The 20,099-nt window shown below is 48.7% G+C and overlaps 3 protein-coding genes across 3 annotated transcripts; 2 read left to right on the forward strand and 1 right to left on the reverse strand.

The window, feature by feature from the left end:
* The first annotated feature begins 4,587 nt into the window (after nt 1-4,587).
* On the forward strand, nt 4,588-10,522 carry BDV38DRAFT_158053 (DNA-binding E3 ubiquitin-protein ligase SNT2). The gene is made up of 3 exons (XM_032051738.1): nt 4,588-5,742; nt 5,840-6,323; nt 6,377-10,522. Exons 1-3 carry the CDS (start codon nt 4,971-4,973, stop codon nt 10,257-10,259), a joined length of 5,139 nt encoding a protein of 1,712 aa, XP_031910647.1. The 5' UTR covers nt 4,588-4,970; the 3' UTR covers nt 10,260-10,522.
* Nucleotides 10,523-14,509: 3,987 nt separating this feature from the next.
* On the forward strand, nt 14,510-17,841 carry pdeB (3',5'-cyclic-nucleotide phosphodiesterase PDE2; the record flags this gene model as incomplete). The annotated part of the gene is made up of 5 exons (XM_032060541.1): nt 14,510-14,714; nt 14,780-15,377; nt 15,444-15,506; nt 15,557-15,726; nt 15,797-17,841. The coding sequence occupies 5 exons, from the start codon at nt 14,510-14,512 to the stop codon at nt 17,839-17,841; spliced, it is 3,081 nt and encodes a 1,026-aa protein (XP_031910648.1).
* Nucleotides 17,842-18,750: 909 nt separating this feature from the next.
* Nucleotides 18,751-20,006, reverse strand: BDV38DRAFT_254737 (SelT/SelW/SelH family protein). The gene is made up of 3 exons (XM_032055354.1): nt 19,621-20,006; nt 19,179-19,344; nt 18,751-19,055 (listed from the first exon to the last, which is right to left on the reverse strand). The coding sequence occupies exons 1-3, from the start codon at nt 19,732-19,734 to the stop codon at nt 18,865-18,867; spliced, it is 471 nt and encodes a 156-aa protein (XP_031910649.1). The 5' UTR covers nt 19,735-20,006; the 3' UTR covers nt 18,751-18,864.
* Between the last annotated feature and the right edge of the window lie 93 nt (nt 20,007-20,099).

Consider the following 20,099-nt stretch of genomic DNA (forward strand, 5'->3'; position numbering starts at 1 on the left):
TAGCAGGATACTAGTAATAATAGAAAACTTAATACTCAGGTACTAGGTAACAATCACGATCAATGAAAGGCAGCAACGCGCAACGCGCGGGATACGTAGTATTGCACCTAGCCCCAGCCTGCAGAGCCTGAGGCCGAAAAGCCTTCCTATCATTCGCCTCAAAAACGCTTTCCTCTCTCTCATTTCTGCCTTAGGCTCCAAGGCCGGCCGGAAATGCAGCAAATTCCCAGCGTTCCTGGATCGTCTCATCCACTAACCGGAGCCCTGGTGATCAGCAAGCCCATTGAGGGATGAGTCGCGGCAGTCGCCTAACCCAACAAAGGTTGGCCTGCTTTAGTCCAATAATTGACCCGAGTAAGTTGTACCCAACGCGGTAATCTAACTAACTGTCCACCATGTTTGTAGAGGGCTAATGAGAACCCACCGATTCCCACCCTTGGATCCAGTAAGTTGGACAGCCGCCCTCAAGCACAGACATACTCTGTAATCCATTCGCCCCTTCTATTTTCCGTGTCCTCTGAAGGTTAAATAAAATATCATACGGATAAGTGTGTGAAAAACTAATAATTCCATTCAACATCCGAAACAAAGAAATTTTGCATATATAGAGTATTAGGTATCATTGGCTTTGGTCATATCCTTTTTCTCATATCCATCTTCCTCTGTCGCTTTTGTTCGGGTTGAGAGGTTGAAAGGGTCATTTATACCCTGCACAATGCGTTGCCAATAATCACCTGATGATACCTTTTTCCCACTACTGACTAATTTGCCCTGGTTGTTATGCTCCGCAAGCATGTACACGAGTGGCTTGCGGTGCTCCGTACCTCTAGTTATGGACGTCCCCCTTGACGCCGGATGTCTTTACATCGTCCCCTCACTTCTGACTCGCTAGTTCCCCGAGGTACACAAATATAGAAGGATTTGGATAAATTATTCTTTTTTATTTTTTTTATGCTCAAGTATGCCAAGAAAAAAAAAAAAGAGAAAAACGAAAAAAGAAAGGAAAGTGGAAACTTATGTTACCACATACGGGTGAGTCGGGCGAAAGGCCATGGCTTCCCAGATGGATGGATGCCAGAAAAGGAAAGGAAAAAAAAAAAAAAAATTCATCGTGGTCCACTTGGATGTGACCACCACGGCCGAAACTAAGTAACAACCTGAACCTTTTAGTAAGGTCCTACTGGGTAATACTCTTACTCCGTACGGAGCGCTTCATTGTATTATTATTCTTATTATTATGCTCGCACGACCCATAGACAATCAAATCCGTCTTTCACTGCCAAAATAAGCAGGAGAGAAATGGCTGAAAGAAAAATATATTCTTTTGTCTTTCCTTGGAAACAATTAAGCTCCTATCACTTCTGCTTGAGAAGATAAGCACGATCCTCATGCCGACATATTTTTATATGATTGGGTTAATTGTCAGATACTTTGACCCTGGACAGCAAGCGATGATACATATTCTTTGGTACAATCATACTCACAGCCTAGCGTTGACCATCTTGGACCATATCATGGCTAAGAGTAATAGATTCAATCATTCATTGCTAGATGTAAGGCTGCACTTAATCAAACTCAGGAGGACACGCGGCGTCAAGGCTTCTTTTTAGTCGAAAATGCAACAGGCGCTAGACTACGACTGATACTACTAATATTATCGACACACCCTCCAATTTTGCCCTTACCCGAGACGGACATTTTGTTTCGGTCGTGTGGCAGATTAGCCGTAGGTTGTAATGTGGCAACGCAAAGGCGAGGACAATCAACGCGCAACAAATCATCGACCGTGGAGAATTATTCTCTTGTTGCGGTGAATGTCATTGGCCCGAGTCAACGGTGGTATATGATCCAACTTTTACCTAAGGTACGTTGGTCGCTCGACCGGTTTTGAGTTAACGTCTACGACCAGAGCGACCAGAGCGCACTGGATCGGGGGAAATACAATTAAGATTATATTAATGGATTGTCGACTGTTGACCCAATTGATACGCAGATTGTCTTTGTGGATAAGACCGTTAGGTTGCATAATGAAGAGAAGGACAGCCAAGACAAAAGTCGAGCCAGGAAAGGTCCGCCCTCGCGGGGGAGACCCCAGTAAGATTTCGATACCCTACATAATCATAAATGACGCTAAGGGCTTTCCTCCGTGGCTACCGGAATGTGTTATCATCATCTCAACCTTACTGCAATGCCACCCCCCTCCCCCCTTTCAGCCGAACGAAACAATATTATTTTGTTTTTACCTCCTGTCAGTGCCGGCACGCCATTATGCTTAACAGGCTATCTCATTGTCGTGGCAGATCAGCTGTAGTCTACATAAAGAACCCCATGTTTGAGGATCTACTGTGTAGCTGCTAATCACCGCTAACCGCCTAGCCTGCAGGTAATGGAACCATGGGACCTGCACCATGCTCCCTTTCCCTATGGTCGTTTTTGAACCGAGTTTTCGGTCGTCGACCTAAGTAGTAGCCAGAACCTTACCATTTTCAGAGATACGTATCCATCCATGCCCTTCTCTGATCGCTCGGTTGTACAAAACACTTTGCAAAATACGCCTCTCCACATTAAACCCCCCCCCTCTCGTAAAATATTATTCTGGGTATTATCGATTTAGTTGTTTGGTGAGGGTTCTTATTACCGTCACTTAACCGACAACTAAGGAGAAAATAGGTCCGACAAACTTTGACCCAAGGCCGTGCTCATACTACCAATGAGTAAGTAGTTATCTAGTATAACTACCTAACTTGTCTTAGTAGTTAGTCCCCAAGAGTAAGCCTCTGCGAACCAGCATCACTCCGTGCTCTGACATGGCGTCAATTATCGGATGATATCATCCCATCCCGGAAAAGTGATCAAGTTGGTTGTGCTGCAAATTCTGAGACGTGGGCAGATTTCCAAAAAGAAAATGACCTGCAGTAATGATGCAGTATCACCCATTCGTATAGTACCCCTACTTCGAAGTTACCGTCTGCCTTCTGGGAATTTATCCCCGGTAAGATAGGAGTATCATGGATCCAGATAACTTAGTATCATCTTAGTGCGCCGTAGTAGCATTAGTTCGTAATTATATGGGCATGAGAGTCAGCCTACTACCTCTCCTCCGCTTCAAGATTTGCTGCGCCTGCTTTTCCCTCGATAGACTTGGCATTTGGGATTTTCCAGATCCGCGCATGCGCTGCCCTATGTGACAACATTCCTGCCACAGATTGTGTGTCCAATGTCCATACCCTCTTTCCTTATTTCCTCCTATTCTTATTTGATCATTCGTACCCTCCACTCTCCTTCATTTTCGGGGGTAAAAAAACGCCTACCATTTCTCGTCGATGGTGTACAAACTTGGAATACATCGATCAATGAACAACGGAAATGCTAGTCTGGTTTAGGCCCTCTTTATATTTAAACATAGAAATTTCTCCTCTTGTCCTTCATACATATTTTTTTTGTTCTTCTCTTTCTTGTTCTTTTCGTTTTCCCCTTTTAAGACACTCTCCACGAGCCCTCCTGGTTTTATCCCATCCTCGTCCTAATTGATCCTTTCCATGGCCCCTCCCGGGTATCAACATCATTCTTCACATCGGGTCGCTCGGCCCACACAATCCCTTTCTAACAAGACCAGCGACAAGCATCCGTGATATTGCTAAAATGTATTCCCGCTAAACCCAGTAACCACGTAGATCACCCAGCGGGCCACAACGCCGCATTAATAGAGTAAGGGGAACAAAGTAATGGCTATACTATAGGCACTATCACCCACCCCAAGGTAAAAAAAAAAAAAAAGAAAAGAAAAAAGAAAAAAACCTTTAGCGGCGCGGGAAGGCTAGCCAAAGCACCGGGACACTGGACCATGTATTAAACCATAAAACGAAAGGAAAGGAGAGTAATCGCGATTTTCTCTGGTTCTTGGTGGATGGAGGATCCGTCATATTAACATATCGGGACTAGGGGCGAGGACGTGGACTGGTCGGGATCCTGGACGGCTTTCCTGATTCTTCTTGTCTCTTTCTCTTCCCTCTTCTTTACCCTCTCTTTCTCTGGGCTTGTCGCGTTTCCCATTCTTGTCCCACTTCTTCCTCTGCTTGTTTTCCTCGTCCCGATTCTACTTATGTTAGTCTACTATCTTCCGTTTCTCCCTTCTCCCTTCCCTGTGCCTATATCATTTCGGCCCTCGTCGTCTCGGTAGCCCTGGTCAAACCTTCTAACTAACTACGGCCGAACTACGAACTAGTTCCGTCCTGTTGGTTACGACCTACTGACCCATTTGTTACTTGGAGCGCTCACCCCACGAGTCCGCCCTAGTGGCTTGATTCTTCTACCGCCGCTACCTTCATTTGACTATTTTGACAGCTTCATCGGCCCTTCTGTCTCTCCTTCTTCTCTTCGTACCTCCTTGATTGCGTTTGGTTTTCTTCACCTTATCGCATTTCTGCTCCTGTACATCTTCCACACATCAGTGTTCTGCGCTCCCTGCTGTTGCCACGGACGTCTTTTACGTCCACTTAGTAGTCTATTGTCAACCTTCGGGGCCTGTCGATCTTGATATTCCTCCCGCACACCTGGTGTATTTCATTTTCCGACATTGACAACAACACGGATTTTCCCACTCCCTTTCGGGAAATAGAGGAATCTTAACGGGGGAAAAAAAGGTCACTCACTACTGACAACTGGGATCCGCCGTTAAGTCTCACTTTCAGTCTGTCCTGCGGTCAACCGCACCACACAGGCTTCTCGTCTCCCTTCCGACTTTTACTTTTTCCCCTTCATATTCCATTCGGTTGATCCATACATCCACCCATCCGCAAACTCGACGCTTATGAGGGCTCGACTAACCACCACGGCTTGCTGCTGAACTTCACGTAACCGCATTATAGGCAGCTTTGCAAGGCCTTGACGCCACCACTTGAGGGGGTTATATGTCACCCTCCAACCCATCTTGAATTAGCTTTTGTTTTTGTCGCGTCTGAGGGTTGGCCATGGCCTCGGATAGGTCACCGCCCCAGAAGTCGCAGCAACACCACGTGAGGCCCAATTCTTCCTCTTCCGCTGCAGCAACTGCCGCGGGTCAACGTCGCATGCCCACCCCTGGCCAGTCATCCCGAACGGGTTCTGCCGACTCTCCCACCCCCCAAGGGCTCGCCACCCCCAACGAACGGCAGTCCCAACCCATGACTGCCAGCACTTCAGCTTCAGAAGTTGCGGGTACGGAGCCGCCTAGTACCTCCGCCACTCCTGCGCCGTATGGGACGCGCTCCAGAGGTCGTAATGCGGCTCCTCGCCCCAACTACGCGGAGGATCGTGACATCGACATGGACTTGGAAATCGCTCAACCCGCAACCAAAGCTGCAAAGCGAACCAACGGTGTGCCTAACCAACCTTCCAATGGCACCAAAACAGATGGCGAAAAATCAGCGCCATCTTCAAACTCTCGAAAAAGTCAAACGGCGGTGAATGGAACAAGTCCCACTTCTGCTGCCAAAGATTCAATTCCTGGCACATCGTCCTTCTCTGCAAAACTAGAAGAAGCCAATGGTGCTTCAAATTCAAGAAAACGAAAGCAACCGGCCAGCGCGACGACACCCAGTTCTGCAAATGGGAGCGCATCTAAGAAGCTTTTTACCACGGCTCCCGGCGCCAGTCAAGGGCAGAATGACTCAAACTCGAATATGGTCTCTTTTGAGAATGGAGGAGCTCATTTAGAAGATGGCAAACTAACAGCTGACGACGGCACAACGTTTTCCGTGAACGGTCAGTTTTATTTTTATTTTTTTTTCTTTGCGTTCCCAATCTGTTCATTTTATGGAACCAATTCAAAATTCCAGGAATTACTGAGACTTGATTATAGACCACGTTTACCTCATCTGTGAACCCCCAGGAGAGCCGTATTACTTGGCACGTATCATGGAGTTTATTCCAAACAAGGATGTGCCTTCTGGCCCCATCGAGGCAGTGCGCGTTAATTGGTATTACAGGCCACGTGATATACAGCGCAAAGTTGCAGATACGAGACTTGTATTTGCATCCATGCATTCCGATACATGTCCGCTTACTTCGTTACGGGGAAAATGTCAGATCAAGCATCTCTCAGAGATTGATGATCTTGACGAGTACAGAAAGACCCGGGATTGTTTTTGGTATGACAAGATGTTTGACAGATACATTCATCGGTACTATGAGGTCATCCCTACGAAAAGAGTGATCAACGTCCCTGCGAATGTCAAGAGAGTCCTTGATGATCGCTGGAAATTTGTTCTTGTCGAGATCGGTAAAAGAAAGGAACTGACCAGCGCCGTCAAAACCTGCAAGCGCTGCAGTTTGTATGCTGCGAGGTACGTATGCCTATACCTGTGAGTCAATGTTATCATATGCTCATATGTTGTAGCACTGATTCCGTGGATTGCGCTGTGTGCCATGATACGTATCATATGTATTGTGTACGGCCTGTTCTTACCAAGAAGCCCGCTCGTGGGTTCGCATGGGCTTGTGCGGCCTGCAGTCGTGCCCAAGAGCGAAAGCTTGAGGCTCGGAATACTCCAATCCTTGGAGAGTCTCAAGCGGAAGTTGAAGAAGAAATCATCGAAGAGGAGGAGGAAGATCCCAACGGCGCGAACGGCACAACAAGCAGTACTCCTGCCGTCGTCGAAGAAGAAGCCCCTCGACCAGCCACAGAAGAACAGATTGCGCAGGCCAGGATGTGGCCTTACCGTTATCTAGGCATACACTGCCGTGTTGAAGACGCACTAGACTATGACGACCGGATATACCCTCGAGCGAGCTCTCGGTTGGGACCGCGGTTCCAGGCGATCGTAAACCCTTGGCCAGGGCGTCCTGTGGAATATGTCAAGCCAACCGATATCAAGAAGAAATATATGAAGAGCTCTGGAGGCCGCAAGGACTCGAAGCTGTCAAAAGAGGCCATAGCTGCACTTGAGGCCGCGAAGCAAGAGAAGGCAAACAGACCAAAATGGGTTATGGATGAGCCGCAGGGGTATGTACGGCGCGGTGAAGATGAGCCGGTTACCATGAACGGCAAGCAGGTGCGCACGGCGGAGTTAATGTTCAAGATGCCCACTGCGACCCAAATGCCCTCTCGGGGCGAAGACGATGCGCCTGGTGCGAATCTCAGCGCTGCGGATCGAGAAAAGTTCATCGACGACTATATGGTTAGAGCAAAGGAGATAGCGCCTGATCTTGGGGTCGAAAAGTACTCTACGAATTTTCTGGATAAGGCTTTGGAGCTGCTCTATGCAAATAATTTCGATGTCGAGACTGCTCTTTCCAAGTTAAAGCAGATGAACAAGTACAAGGATCTAAAGGAACCCCATCTGCGACCTGAAGAAGTAAAAGCGTTCGAGCAGGGCGTTGCCAAGTACGGATCGGAGTGGCGGAACCTGACGAAACATGTCGGCACTGTACCACATTATCAAATTGTGCGGTTCTACTACATGTGGAAGAAGACAGCCCGCGGTCACCAGATCTGGGATCATTATGAAGGTAGGCGAGGCAAGAAGGAAGCCAAGCGGAACAACACTGCAAAGCTTGTGGATGACGTAGCAGACGATCATGATGATTCAGCCTATGATAATGAGAAGGCCGTTGAGAAAAAGCGTGGTTTTCAGTGCAAGTTCTGCTCTACACGTACCTCACGCCAGTGGCGGCGTGCCCCTGGGATTCCACCGGGGACTACAACCCCAAGCGAGCCATCGTCGAAGCAACGAGATAAGGGGCCACAGCTTACGGTGGCTCTCTGCCTACGATGCGCTCTACTATGGAGAAAGTATGGAATTCAGTGGGAGAATATCGATGAAGTCGCCAAGAAGATCTCTCAAAGTGGCAACAAGTCATGGCGCCGGCGTGTTGATGAAGAGCTGCTGACACAGCTCCTTATTTCCACCGAGACTCCGATTAGCATCAATAGTGCGACTGCTGCGACTGCTGCCTCGATTGGTGTCCCTGTAACAGCCAACCCTCAAGTGCAGGAGGCCACAAAAAAGAAGGGACGCACCAACGATAAAGATAGTGGCCCAACTTCGACTGCTACATCCGTGGAACCGGCACCGAAGAAGAAGCCAGCACCGGAGAAGGCCCCGGAGCCAGCACCGATAGTCCCCGATCCACCCAAGGCTAAGACCCTTCCTTGCGCCATCTGTAACAAGATGGAACCTATGGGCGATCAACATTTGTCCTGTAGGGACTGTCGGCTAACCGTTCACCGAAGCTGCTACGGAGTCAGCCCTTCACGGAATTGCACCAAATGGCTGTGCGACATGTGTACAAATGACAGGAATCCGTTATTCTCGACTTGTTACGAGTGTATTCTGTGCCCTGTGACCTGGACAGAACATGAATTGATGGAAGCTCCAAGGTCGACGCACAAGAAGAAGACTGAGCGGGATCGGGAAAAGGAGAGGTTAGAGAAGGAGATGGTTAGCGAAGCTATCAAGCTCTATCGACAAAGGCAGGAAGCCGTAGGCAAGCCGATCGGTCCCCGAGAACCGCTGAAGCGGACTGATGGTAACAACTGGGTCCATGTCGCTTGTGCGGTTTGGACTCCCGAGATCAAGTTTGCCAACGCTAAAGAGCTTGAACCTGCTGAAGGATTTGCACTCATTCCCGCAGACAAATACCGCGAGGTCTGCAAAATCTGCAAGTCAAACAATGGTGCTTGTGTGCCATGCCATTTCAGCGGCTGTAATGCTCAGTTCCACGTTGGTTGCGCCTTCCAGGCGCAGTACACGTTTGGCTTCGATATCGCACCCGTTAAGAGCTCTAGGAGAGATACCGTGCAAAGTGTGCGACTCAAGGATGAGGTAGGAGTGGCATCTGCGGGAATCTGGTGCCCTCATCACACAGTACCGTCTGTTGTTCATGCAGTAGGCGAGCCGACGGAGGAAGAAGGTATCAATGCCCTCCAGCGATTTGTCCGAAACTACAAACAAGCCGACCTTTCCTTGACTGGGACTCTGCGTAGAGCGGCGTATGTCCAGCAGTCTGTTAGCGCATCACAACACACTGCGACGTCGGCCGGACACCGACGGGCATCTGCTGCCAATGGCGTTACAGCTCCTCCGCCTACAACGAAGGATACCCCCAAGAATACCGGGGCGGCCCCCGAGGAAGCTGCGGACGATATGGCTGTTGATTCCGAAAGTCATGCACCCGCCCAGATCACTGGCCCGGATGGAACAAGAAAATGCGCGCGTTGCTCTACCGCGTACACCCCTCGGTGGTGGCCTATCGATAAGTCGCGGCGAACAGCGGCTGTGGATAACAGGGCACCTCTTCTTAACGGAGCTGGGATGAGTGAACCAAGATTTCCACCAGCGGCCTCAGCAAGCCCGCCATATATTCATCGAAACCCCTCTCAACATTCTGTCACAAAGCTCAACGGTGAATACAATCCCACAGACAGAAATGGACTAGCGAGTAATGCCGAAGCATTGGGCCAACCGAATCAGGAGTCATACGAGTGTCATAAATGCCATCTCAAACAGATACCTGCCCAGCCCTCTCCAGAGCCTCGGCCGTCTCCTTACTCGGCTCAGCGGCCAGTCCTCCCCGCACCCCGTCTTCCAGACTATCACAGCCATCCTTACGGCCCTCATGCCCAGCCTCCTCAAACCGGGGTGCTGCCTAGGCCTCTTGGTCCGCCGCCTTCCAATGGACCTGAATGGTATCCGGGATATGAACAGCGTCCTGGCGATTATGGGGATAAGCTTCGCAATGGTATTCCAGTTGCTAGCTACCGCGGAGGGCCTCCACCACCCCCACCGCATCATATGAATGGCTTCCAGCCTGCCCCTTCACACCATGCCCCGCCGCATCATTACACGAGTGGAGCTCACCCTCCTCCACCTCCCCAGCCGTTTCCCACTCATCAGAGCCCCTATGGGCCAGTCTCTATACCCTCTCCTCATCTTTCTCACCCGACAGGGCCTCGACCATACGCCCCATCGGCCTCACCACCGGATGTGCACTCTACAATGGTTCGACACTCCCCACAGCACTCACTCAGCGCATTGAACGGGGGACCCCCGGCACGTGTCTATTCTGTCGACCGCGTTCTTAGTGCGCCAACGCAGTCACCTCCCGTTTCGCAAGCTCATGTTGATCCACGAGGTCGGACTCCACCAGGGAAATTAGACGATGCACCTGTCTCCGCACCCGCGGGTCCGACGAGCAGTGGCAGGCATACGAATGTCAACGGGACAAATGGTGGTTCTGGCGCTAGCGCAAGCCCATCTCTCAAGAATTTGCTCTCTTAAGCCCTACTCCAGGTTCTATGCTTGCAGAACCTTAGAAGAAGGAACTTTTAGGAAATGTATGATATAGCTTTATTATGTTCTTGCTTTTCTTTTTCTTTTCTTACTCTACTTTGGTATCTCCTTTGTGTTGTTTGGACCGTGTGGCATTTAAAAAACGGGGTTTGGGTTTTTTGCCATCAGCGTGGTTCTAGATTAATCTGTTGCTCTGTTTCATCTGTATGCATCTTTTCCTTCCCTTCCCTTTCTTTTATTTTTATTTTTATTTTTTATTTTTTATTTTTTATTTTGACTTTTTGGTTCCTACATTATGAGCATGATATATTTGGGTTACACCGCTGTCCGCAATGGCCCAAGACTATTCAGGGTGGCATGAACTGGGAGTTTCATATATTAGCGTTGAGAATTGTTTTTCACGGTTTCCGATGTATTCGTCGTCCCTATGAAAACACGGTTGCGCGAGGTTTCATTGGGCGGTCGGCAGGCGACAGAACCCTTGATAGAAGAGAAGCGGGGTAGATACTACAAATGATAATGCTTAGTATGCCGTTTCCAGTGTCTTTTTCTTCTTTCGTGGTATGGATCGACGGGGACGATCCCAGACGCGAGGGACTAATAGGAAGCGATGGGAACCTGGTCATGCACATTGACCCGAGCGCCGAAGCCAGTTGGACAGCTGATAGCACTTGTACTGTGGCAGGGGATCGTCACTGGACTTTTGTTTTGTCTGCGGTTGAGCCTCAGATAAAGGCAAAATGTTTAATGGAAGGATTGTGTTAAGTGGTTAGTGCTTATTAGTGGTGCTTGCCATTGTTAGTTTGATATTGGTGGCTCCCAAGTTAGGTTGACAAATTCCCACTTAGTTGGAGGTTGGTTGCACACACTAGGGGCGGAATCTGGAATCTGGACCCCGGTCTGCGATTTGATCGATTTATTTCTTACGTGCAGTCGGTTCACCATGACAGTTCCATCTGAAATTGTATACCGGTAAGGAAGGAGGAGTGTAGCTCGGTGTGTATGTACATATTCGTACGTACCTTACAAAACTTCTAAAAATCAATGGAATATGCATGTACATAGTACGGCGGGCCCAGTCCTTGCGTCAAGCTCAGAACTTTAACATCGTCGATCCTACATAAAATGCATGAACCGCATTCCAAGGTCTTCAACAACATTTCGCTCACGCGAGACACTTGATACATACAGATACAGACATGTCCATGCGCGCGCGCAACCGACCTGGAATGGAACCATGTGACAACTTCCCGTGGGGCTCTTTTTCCCTGTCCAAGGATCCCCTTTTATTGGTGGATTTTCCGAACGAATGGGCACGACGGGATTTCCATTGATTCCCTTTGACGAACGAGGCCGATGCCCTGCTGCCGAGAGGTAAGAAAACAATACTGTACCAGCGCATCAAATATCATCTTCAAGCGATCAGGAGGGTCCAATAGTTCCCCAGATCTTTAGTAAGGTTATTGAGAAAAGGTTACTCACGTAAGAGGCTGCAGAGATGGAGGGGCGCGCAATCTTTGCCACCTGTCACAACGGTTGAATCGAAATTGTGGTTATCTCATTTATTTGTTCGGTTGATCATCCATCACATCATAGGAACCACATTCTTGAGGTGGGAATCGACGTCAGCGGTTGGTTGCCACTTTTTTTTTTTTTTTTTTTCCCTTTTTTTCCCCCCTCCTAAACCCTCTTTTATTTTCGGGCAATGCTAGTAAGGTTGAGTCCTTACAGCGCAGAAAGTTGCTTATGTGCCATGCGCATGGAAGTTCTAGAAGATGATGAACTTCTATTGATTACATATCCGCATTAGCAATTCAGAAATTAAATTACAATCTGTAATGTACCGCAGGAGGGAACAAACAGAGAGAGAAAGAGATTGATGACTACCTTAGGGTAGTACTTGTGCCTAGGTAAGTAGATGATCTCAATAAATCCGTACCAAACACTTCCGGTAATAATTTACCCAGGTAATCGAAATTACAATCCTTCATTGAATCGACGATAGATTTAGTGGTGATTAGGAAATTCAGCCGGCATTCTAGAAAACCCGCGGAGATTGAAAGGAGCTAATGAGATCGCTTGCTTTAAGCGTCACCCTCTCCACTCTCTCCGCTCACTTTATCTCGCCAGTGTTGGTCACTTCTTAATAATATTTTCTTTTTTGCTTTTTTCTTTTTCTAACCTGTTACAAACCTTCATCCGATTTGTGCGTCCGTGTCCCCTCGTTTGTGGCTCAGCTCAGTTCTGTCGAGTTTCTAGTCTTCTTCCTTACATGCTGCCCGGGACCGGATTGGACACACATCACGATCATCAGGAAATTGGGTGGTTACTAGTCCGGTTGGGTAGGGATTCCATTGATTGGCACTTGTCGTCTTTTATCTCACCTAAAACCTTCAATCTTGAAGGTTGTCTGACTTGGTTCCTGTCATGGCGAACCCTATGCAGAGTTGCTGTGGAAGATATCAAATCCTCCCATCCCATTGACGTATAAATTAAAATCTGTAAAAAGGTCAAAGGGTTATTAATAGTAAAAAGGATACTTCGTACTAGTAGTACTACCTGGGAAGTACGATGTACTGTACTGGAGAGGACCGTAGCATAACGATACACCACATCGGTTACCCTATCAATACCTCTCCGTATGTAATAAATACCTACAGATCGGCCCCATCGCCGAGTCTCTGACGACGCCCACACCCGCCGTGCCGCGACCTTCTGGAAGTCTGGAAGAAAGCCTGAGCGAAGGGGAAAAAACGAAGAAAACGAAGTCAGTCTCACAAAGCGCACGCCGCTGACCTCTACCTTTCCGGAACTGGCATTTTCTACTGGACAGTTTTTATCTTCATCTGTGTCCATTGCACTACTTGGACTGAACTGAACAGACTCTTACACTATTCTCCAGAGTTATACTTACATTTGCGCCAACCGATAGGGCCCTTGGATCGGAATTACCCAAAGAACCTCAATCAATCCACTCGTCCTCCACTCTTCTTTCCCACTCCCTGAATTCGTTCCCTCCTTCCATCATCTATCGTCTTCTTCTTCTTCTCTTCTTTTTCATTCTTCCCTTCCTTATTGTTACAATCTTATTTTCCTATCTGAACAATTTCATTGACGACTGTCTGCACATTTATCTCCCTTTTTTCATTTTCCTTCGCCTCAGTGCTCTCTGTGCCAACGTCCCCCTTTGTACAAGTACTCAACCAACCTCATATCTGAACGCACACTTCCGGTCTTTCACCTACTCTCGGATTATTGTTCCCATCTTCCATCGTCTTTTCCTTACTTCGTCGACTTGGTTTTTGCTCTTCCAATAGACGCCTTGGTTGTCGACCATCAGCGCGACCGCACGCTGTGCTCCTCTTCACCTTTTTGAGTCTCGTGTCATCATTTTCCCGTGTGGCCCTGCCCGTGGCCCACCATGACGCCCTAAGATTTCCCGCTTCTGGGCCTCGAATTTTGTCGTCCTTGATTTCGGCGAATCTTACATGTGTCGCGATCCCGCGGGGTGTTTCTAATCGGTTTCTATCGGATAGTGCAGAACAGCAAAGCACTAAGCAATTGGCCCACACCAGGCCGTGTTTCGCTCTCGGTCCCTTTATTCTCTCGACCTACTGAGCTTTGCCGACCACAAACGTGAGTGGATCCCGTGTACGTGTATGTGGCGATCGTGGTAGACTGCCATCTGGAGGCTTGTGTATGGAACAAAGAACTGGATGTCTCGGAAATAGGGACTCTGGGTTGGTATTGTACCCTGGGCAGGTTGACAATTGATCAAATCTCTGTGGACAACTACAGCGAACAATCCATTGTTCGAATGCGCACCTGCGGCTGCTTCTCGGTCCCCGGTTTCCTGGGAGCAGTACTCTTTGATCCTCTCCATACTGGCTTCGCCGTGTCGCCTACATACACTACATCACCCGAACGTTGCATATGGTTGCTGACCCGATAGAACCCAAAAAGATTAGGGTCGCTGCTCCTTTCAATTTCTCAGTCTCTCCTTTTGCATTTCACCTACCGTCCACCCTCACCTTCTCTATATACTCTGCCAGCCACTCGTTTTTCCCTGTTTTATTTTTTCGTTTCCCCGTAATTATTCACGCTGCAGCCTACACTATCAACTCGGTGTTCGCCTTATGAGACTGAGTTTGGATTGAGTAGAGTACTGGTTTCTTTTGACCACTCTGTTGCTTCTGTTGTCCATCCAATCACACTTTGAACTGGAGAAGCTCTAAGCTATGGGTGTACCGAACCCAGTCGACAGCATGGATGGTGCCGAATGCTCGGCCGTGTATATTGATCGCCGTGTAGTCCAAGAACGGTGGGTATATCAAAACCCAACTGATTCCTCGAATGCCTCCAGTTCCGGTGCCTTTACTTTTCCCGACGAACCCGATTCTCTGCGATCAGATGTGGAGGTTCTACTGGGGGTCTGCAAGCGAAGTATGTCTTGTGTTTCACCTGGTACTTCTCACGGGTACTGTTACTGACTGGAATCTCCGATATAGTTTATTTGTGTAATGTTGGCCCCTCTCTCGCATCCAAACTCGCCGAACTTAGTGACGACGCCATCACGACCTGCAGACCTATCTTTGCGTTCTTTGACGTCGATTTATCAGGGGAAGACGCCGGCTTATCGCGTCGGAAGAGTGGCCGGGGCTCATGGCCTGAGGTATCTCCTCCATCTCCGGCGTCGTTGCGTCGCGGCTTCACCTTCTCATCTCAGTCCGAGGGGGCGCACGATCTGAAGTTATTGTCGGGATTGTCTGCCGACATTCAAGTTCAAGAGTCCCCAAACTTAATCGTCCCGGTTGCTATCTTGCGCTCTTCTGCTCAGCCCCCTAGTAGTGTGCCTGTTGACCCCCAGCGCAATGGGGCGATCCCCGAATTTCAGCAGATATCGAAATGCTTAGATGCGGGAGCCGTTGACGTCTTAGCGTCACCCCTGAGCATCGCTAGGATGCAAGGCCTTGTAGTCCACGCCTTCCGTGCTCGCAAGTCCGCTTTGAAAGAACAGTCCCGCTTCATGTCCAGAAAAAAGTTGCGCAAGCATTCGTGGGTGGGCGTTCACGATGAGCAGCCCTATGCCTACTTAAGAGAAGCAATGTGAGTTCATCCTTGATGGTTTCAACCATCACTAGACTCGAACACAGTACTTACTGTGTTGTGTAGGGTGTCGAAGCTTATGAAGGGCATCTGCAATCCCGAAGAGGTGATCGAAGAATTTCAGGATCGGTATGTACTGCAGTACCTATAACACCAACTCGTCTAACTCATCATTCCAGGAGTGAATTAGATGTGAGCCCAGAACGTGAGGAGTTCATCAAAGAGCAGATCGGGAACTGGAACTTTACCGCTCATGATTTCTCTGATGATGAGCTTGTGTTGGGGGCTTCTGAAATCTTGCACCATGCCTTCACTATGCCAAATCTGGAACAGTGGCAATTAACGCCAGGTAAGTGAATCATCAAGTTCTGTGGAAATCTGCTGCGGCGGCTGATTGGGTGCGGTTTCTTGTGAATTAGGTGAACTTCGGACATTCTTACTTGCGTGTCGTGCGTCCTATAACTCCTTTGTTCTCTACCATAACTTTCGACATGCTATTGACGTCCTGCAATCCGTATTTTGTTTTCTCCTTCGCATCGGCGCCCTGCCCCCTTATGGGTCCGTCACCCGAGATACTGATTCGAAATCTCCTATTGCTTCCCTTCTCACACCCTTCGATACTCTTACGCTGTTGATATCGGCAATTGGTCATGACGTGGGCCACCCTGGAGTGAACAACTTTTTCCTGGTCAAGCTCAACGCACCGCTGGCACAGCTCTACAATGACAACTCCGTGTTGGAGGCATTTCACTGCGCTGCCTTTTCCCAGATCTTGCGCCGCTATTGGCCGTCCGCATTTAAGGATAAGCAGATCCGCAAGTTGCTGATCAGCTCGATCTTGGCAACAGACATGGGCGTGCACCAGAAGTTCATGGAGCGACTTGGGTCTTTGCAGGAGAAGTTCTATGAGAACGGCCAGACTGTTGATGGATGGAAGCCCCAGGATCTCGATATGTACAAGACCCTTCTTTGTGGTCTGCTGATCAAATGCGCCGATATCAGTAATGTGGCGCGGCCGTGGGATGTGGCTGAAAAATGGACCAAGATTCTGCAGGAAGAGTTCGCCAACCAGGGCGAGATGGAAAAGGAGGTTGGCATGGAAACTGCTTTGTTCGGCGGGCCACCAGAACTCGGAAACGTATACAAACTCGCCATAGGTCAGATCGGCTTTATGTCTATATTCGCCCTTCCTCTATTCGAGGGTGTGGCGGATATCTTGCCCGATATGCGATTCACCGTTGAGCATATTCGAAATAATCAATCCAGATGGCATCACCTCGCTGATTTGGAGAAAAGGAAGCAGGCTTTACTGGACGAAAGTGGCCCTGAAGACGTGGTATCTCCCTGTACTCAGAGTCCAGCCGTGAGTTTGAAAGGCTTCAAGGGTCTTCGTGCACCGTTAAAGGCGAGTGGACCGGATTCCCCTGCCAAACAATCATTCCCACCCAATGAAAACAGTAGCCGGCGCGAAACAGATTATTTTGATGCAGTCCACTCGTCCGTTGATTCTGAGACCTCGCGCGGGAGTCTTAACGAGAACACCATCAGCCCTGTCGTCTCTCCGGATACAGCCGGTCCCTCAATGGACATAACTGGAAGCCCTTTGCCCTCGCAAACACCATCGCGAAAGTCCTCCAACGCTGTGCCAGACCTTGCCATGGTCTCCATCGCAGGCGCGTCCCCAGACAGAAATAGGATGCGGACGGATTCCGGAGTATCCAATGGAGCCGCGGACGGCCACTCTTCCCTTGACACGAACCACTCTTCAAGAGATCCCGCAGTCCTGGCCGCCGTCATTTTCTCTAACTCGGGTAAGGAGGACGATTCACAGGATCATTCGAGCGTCCGCGACAGTACGGGGGAAATCACAGGCGAAAGACCGAGTAGTTCACGCAATGGTCCACAAACATATCGTCGCCATCACGCCAACACTAACTCATCGGGACGCACATCTGGCCCATCGAACTCTCAGCGGAACAGTTGTACCCGAACCCACAGCATCAGTAACTACAGCAATAACATGACCCCTATTTCTCCTGCTACGAACGCAACCAGTTTCCTTACTGTAGATGACGGTGAGGACAAGGGCTTTAACCAGGAAAGCAGTAGCAGGAGCGATCGTGAAAGTGATAGGGACGACGCGCGTCCAGGCTCTTCCAATATTGACCGAGAATCGGAGGGTCATCCACCACAATCCAGCCATACTTCCCATTCTCAGTCGGATGAGATGAACAAGACTCATGCTATGGCGCCCGCGAAAGGGAGCGGCAATGGCTATTCTAAACAGTCCACACACTCCCCTGGAAGCCCAAAGCATGACGGCAATGGTCAGCAATGGGATGGGTCCAGCGGCGGAGAGCAGCCGTCGCGCAAGTTGTTGAAACGTCGAAGTCGGCTTCGATTAGCATTCTGGAAACGCAAAACCCATCATTCTCACCATCATGAGTTGAGCGGTGAATCATGATGGTCTGTCTTCAAGAAGAATTCATCGATCAATGTTCTGTTTTACATGGTTTCAAGGTGTTTATGGCTGGGATTCATGTGGATCAATGGGAGGATTGGGTAATGCATTGGCTGATGACCCGGAATTACGATGGAATTGCATGATGTTCACGACCAGCTCGGTTGACATACGAAACCGAGCAACCCAAAAGAAAAAGCACGGTTCCCGAGGTAGACGCGCGGGATGGCCCGCGATATATTGGCATGTGCATGTTTTGAGTCCTTTCGGATGACATCCCCAATGACCATATCTTAGTGATATTGGCGATGCTCTCCGCACACCAGCAGTACGTTCTGGCTTTCCGAGCATATCAATCCCACTTGTGGATGTCGGATATCCTGATCAGATGATATCTGAAGTCAGGAGGTCAGCCTTTTTTGACTGCAGGGACGCATTAAAACTTTCGAAACCCCTATTATATACTCTTCTTCTTCTTTTTATCAACATTCTGACGCCTTCGTTCTGTCTCCTGTTTCCTTTTTTTTCCCCAATATTCCCTTTTATTCCACATTATTATCGTTCACTCACTTTGACCATTTCCTTGTTCTCCTACTTGATATTTTTTACCGGATAGGCTTTGGGTTGGCGGACATAGAGTCAGGGCGTGGTTTTGGCGTTCTGAGGTTCACCATATGGCTGGACTGTGCCTTAAATTTCATTTGTGTTTGAAAACACGGGTCCCTAGTTGCATTTTGCTATCGCTTTTCTTTTTCAGTAGCATGATTGTGGAATATGTCAATGCAGTGATATATATATTCATCCACCTAAGTTGTCGAGCATAATCTATCTAGATCGTTCCAATACATCTTGCTTGTCGCGGTGTCACTGTCACCTAGTCTCACTCACCCCGCGCTCTGTCACATAGTATAACAAGGCAATCAGTAGTTTCGCATGTCTATACATTACAGGTATATCTATCCTTGGGAATCTGATGTACACCGTGCAATCCCATCTACCCAACCAATACCTACCAACTCAACACCATCACCGACAATCCTGACACTCCTTCTCACCCTTATCTACCTTCTCACTCCCCTGTCCCTCACTCGAACCCACCCCAGCAACACCCCCCTCCTTCACAGGCACATTAGCAGCCCTCAACGCCCGATCCGTATGCCCCAAATCCCTCGACGGATCAATCACATTCCGCACCAACGACTTAAGCACTTTCACCTCTGCACAATATCAGCATCGCCTCCCTTCCCCACCAAAAGCAAGAACGAAACAAACAAACAAACAACAAACCCCAAACCAAACAAAAAGAAGATCCAAGCGACGATGATGTACGAGGTACGTACCAGGAAACCCCCCATTCGTCTTCCGATCCCACAAGATCGTCTCTTGCGTCTCCACATCCTCCGACGAGGAATGATATATCGTTACTGTGAAGATTCCCCCCGTGGCTGGGATGAGCGCTACCTCACCTAGGTCGGTGCTGAACGTGGAGAGGAGTTCTTGGGCGAACTTGAGAGAATTGTTAGTTGGGGGGAGATTGGAGTTGGAGTTGGAGATACTACTATATTGGCTTGGGGTTTGATTGGTTTGGGTTGGGGTTGGGGCTTTAGGGGAGGTGGGTAAGGTAGGTATGTAGATATTTGTTTGATATATTGCTTTTATATTGATGTGAAATATGCACTTTTGTGACACAAGGTCCAAAGTGACGAGGTTATGTCCATGTACGACCTAGTGGGCATGACAAAAGGGTATGTATGTTCATGAAAAGAAAAGGGAAAGACATACATAAGCAGCTCTTAACATCCATTTACATTGTGTGCAGTATTTGATCGTGATGCGTGGGAGGTGTACTTTTTCTGTAGCGACGGATGTCTTTTTCTGGGGCTCTGGGGTTGTCATTTTTTCCACCCTGAAAATTGAATTTGTCTTGGGATTGTAAAATTTAGTTCTGGTGGGGATATTTGAATAAGTAGTCTTGCCTTCGGTTGGTGTTCTTGGGGGGGGGAGAAGGTGGGGTGGTGAGTGATTGATCTATCCGATGGTCGGGATTGATATCGATCGCAAGGAAGTCAATGGCGGCGGATGATGTCAGCGGCGGGTGGAGTTTGCGAGAACGACTATGTAGAGCTTGAGGCTCTTCTTTGTGTGGATTTTTGTTTTTTTTTTTTTTTGCTTATGGCGGACTCTGATTTGTTCAATGGGGTCGTTTTCTCTTGGTTTATGCAGCTTGTTTCCTCCGGGGCTGCTGGTACTGGGTCGAATGC

The sequence above is a fragment of the Aspergillus pseudotamarii genome (assembly GCF_009193445.1).
Source record: "Aspergillus pseudotamarii strain CBS 117625 unplaced genomic scaffold BDV38scaffold_52, whole genome shotgun sequence".
NCBI classification, from domain to species: domain Eukaryota; kingdom Fungi; phylum Ascomycota; class Eurotiomycetes; order Eurotiales; family Aspergillaceae; genus Aspergillus; species Aspergillus pseudotamarii.

Bases quoted from the DNA above. Each gene is read 5' to 3' on its own strand.
- BDV38DRAFT_158053 (XM_032051738.1), top strand. From the start codon at position 4,971: ATGGCCTCGGATAGGTCACCGCCCCAGAAGTCGCAGCAACACCACGTG. The intron at 5,743-5,839 runs GTCAGTTTTATT...ACTTGATTATAG, and splicing joins CACAACGTTTTCCGTGAACG to ACCACGTTTACCTCATCTGT. The intron at 6,324-6,376 runs GTACGTATGCCT...CATATGTTGTAG, and splicing joins TGCAGTTTGTATGCTGCGAG to CACTGATTCCGTGGATTGCG.
- BDV38DRAFT_254737 (XM_032055354.1), bottom strand. From the start codon at position 19,734: ATGACAACCCCAGAGCCCCAGAAAAAGACATCCGTCGCTACAGAAAAA. The intron at 19,345-19,620 runs GTATGTCTTTCC...AATTCTCTCAAG, and splicing joins GGATGTTAAGAGCTGCTTAT to TTCGCCCAAGAACTCCTCTC. The intron at 19,056-19,178 runs GTACGTACCTCG...GATATTGTGCAG, and splicing joins GACGAATGGGGGGTTTCCTG to AGGTGAAAGTGCTTAAGTCG.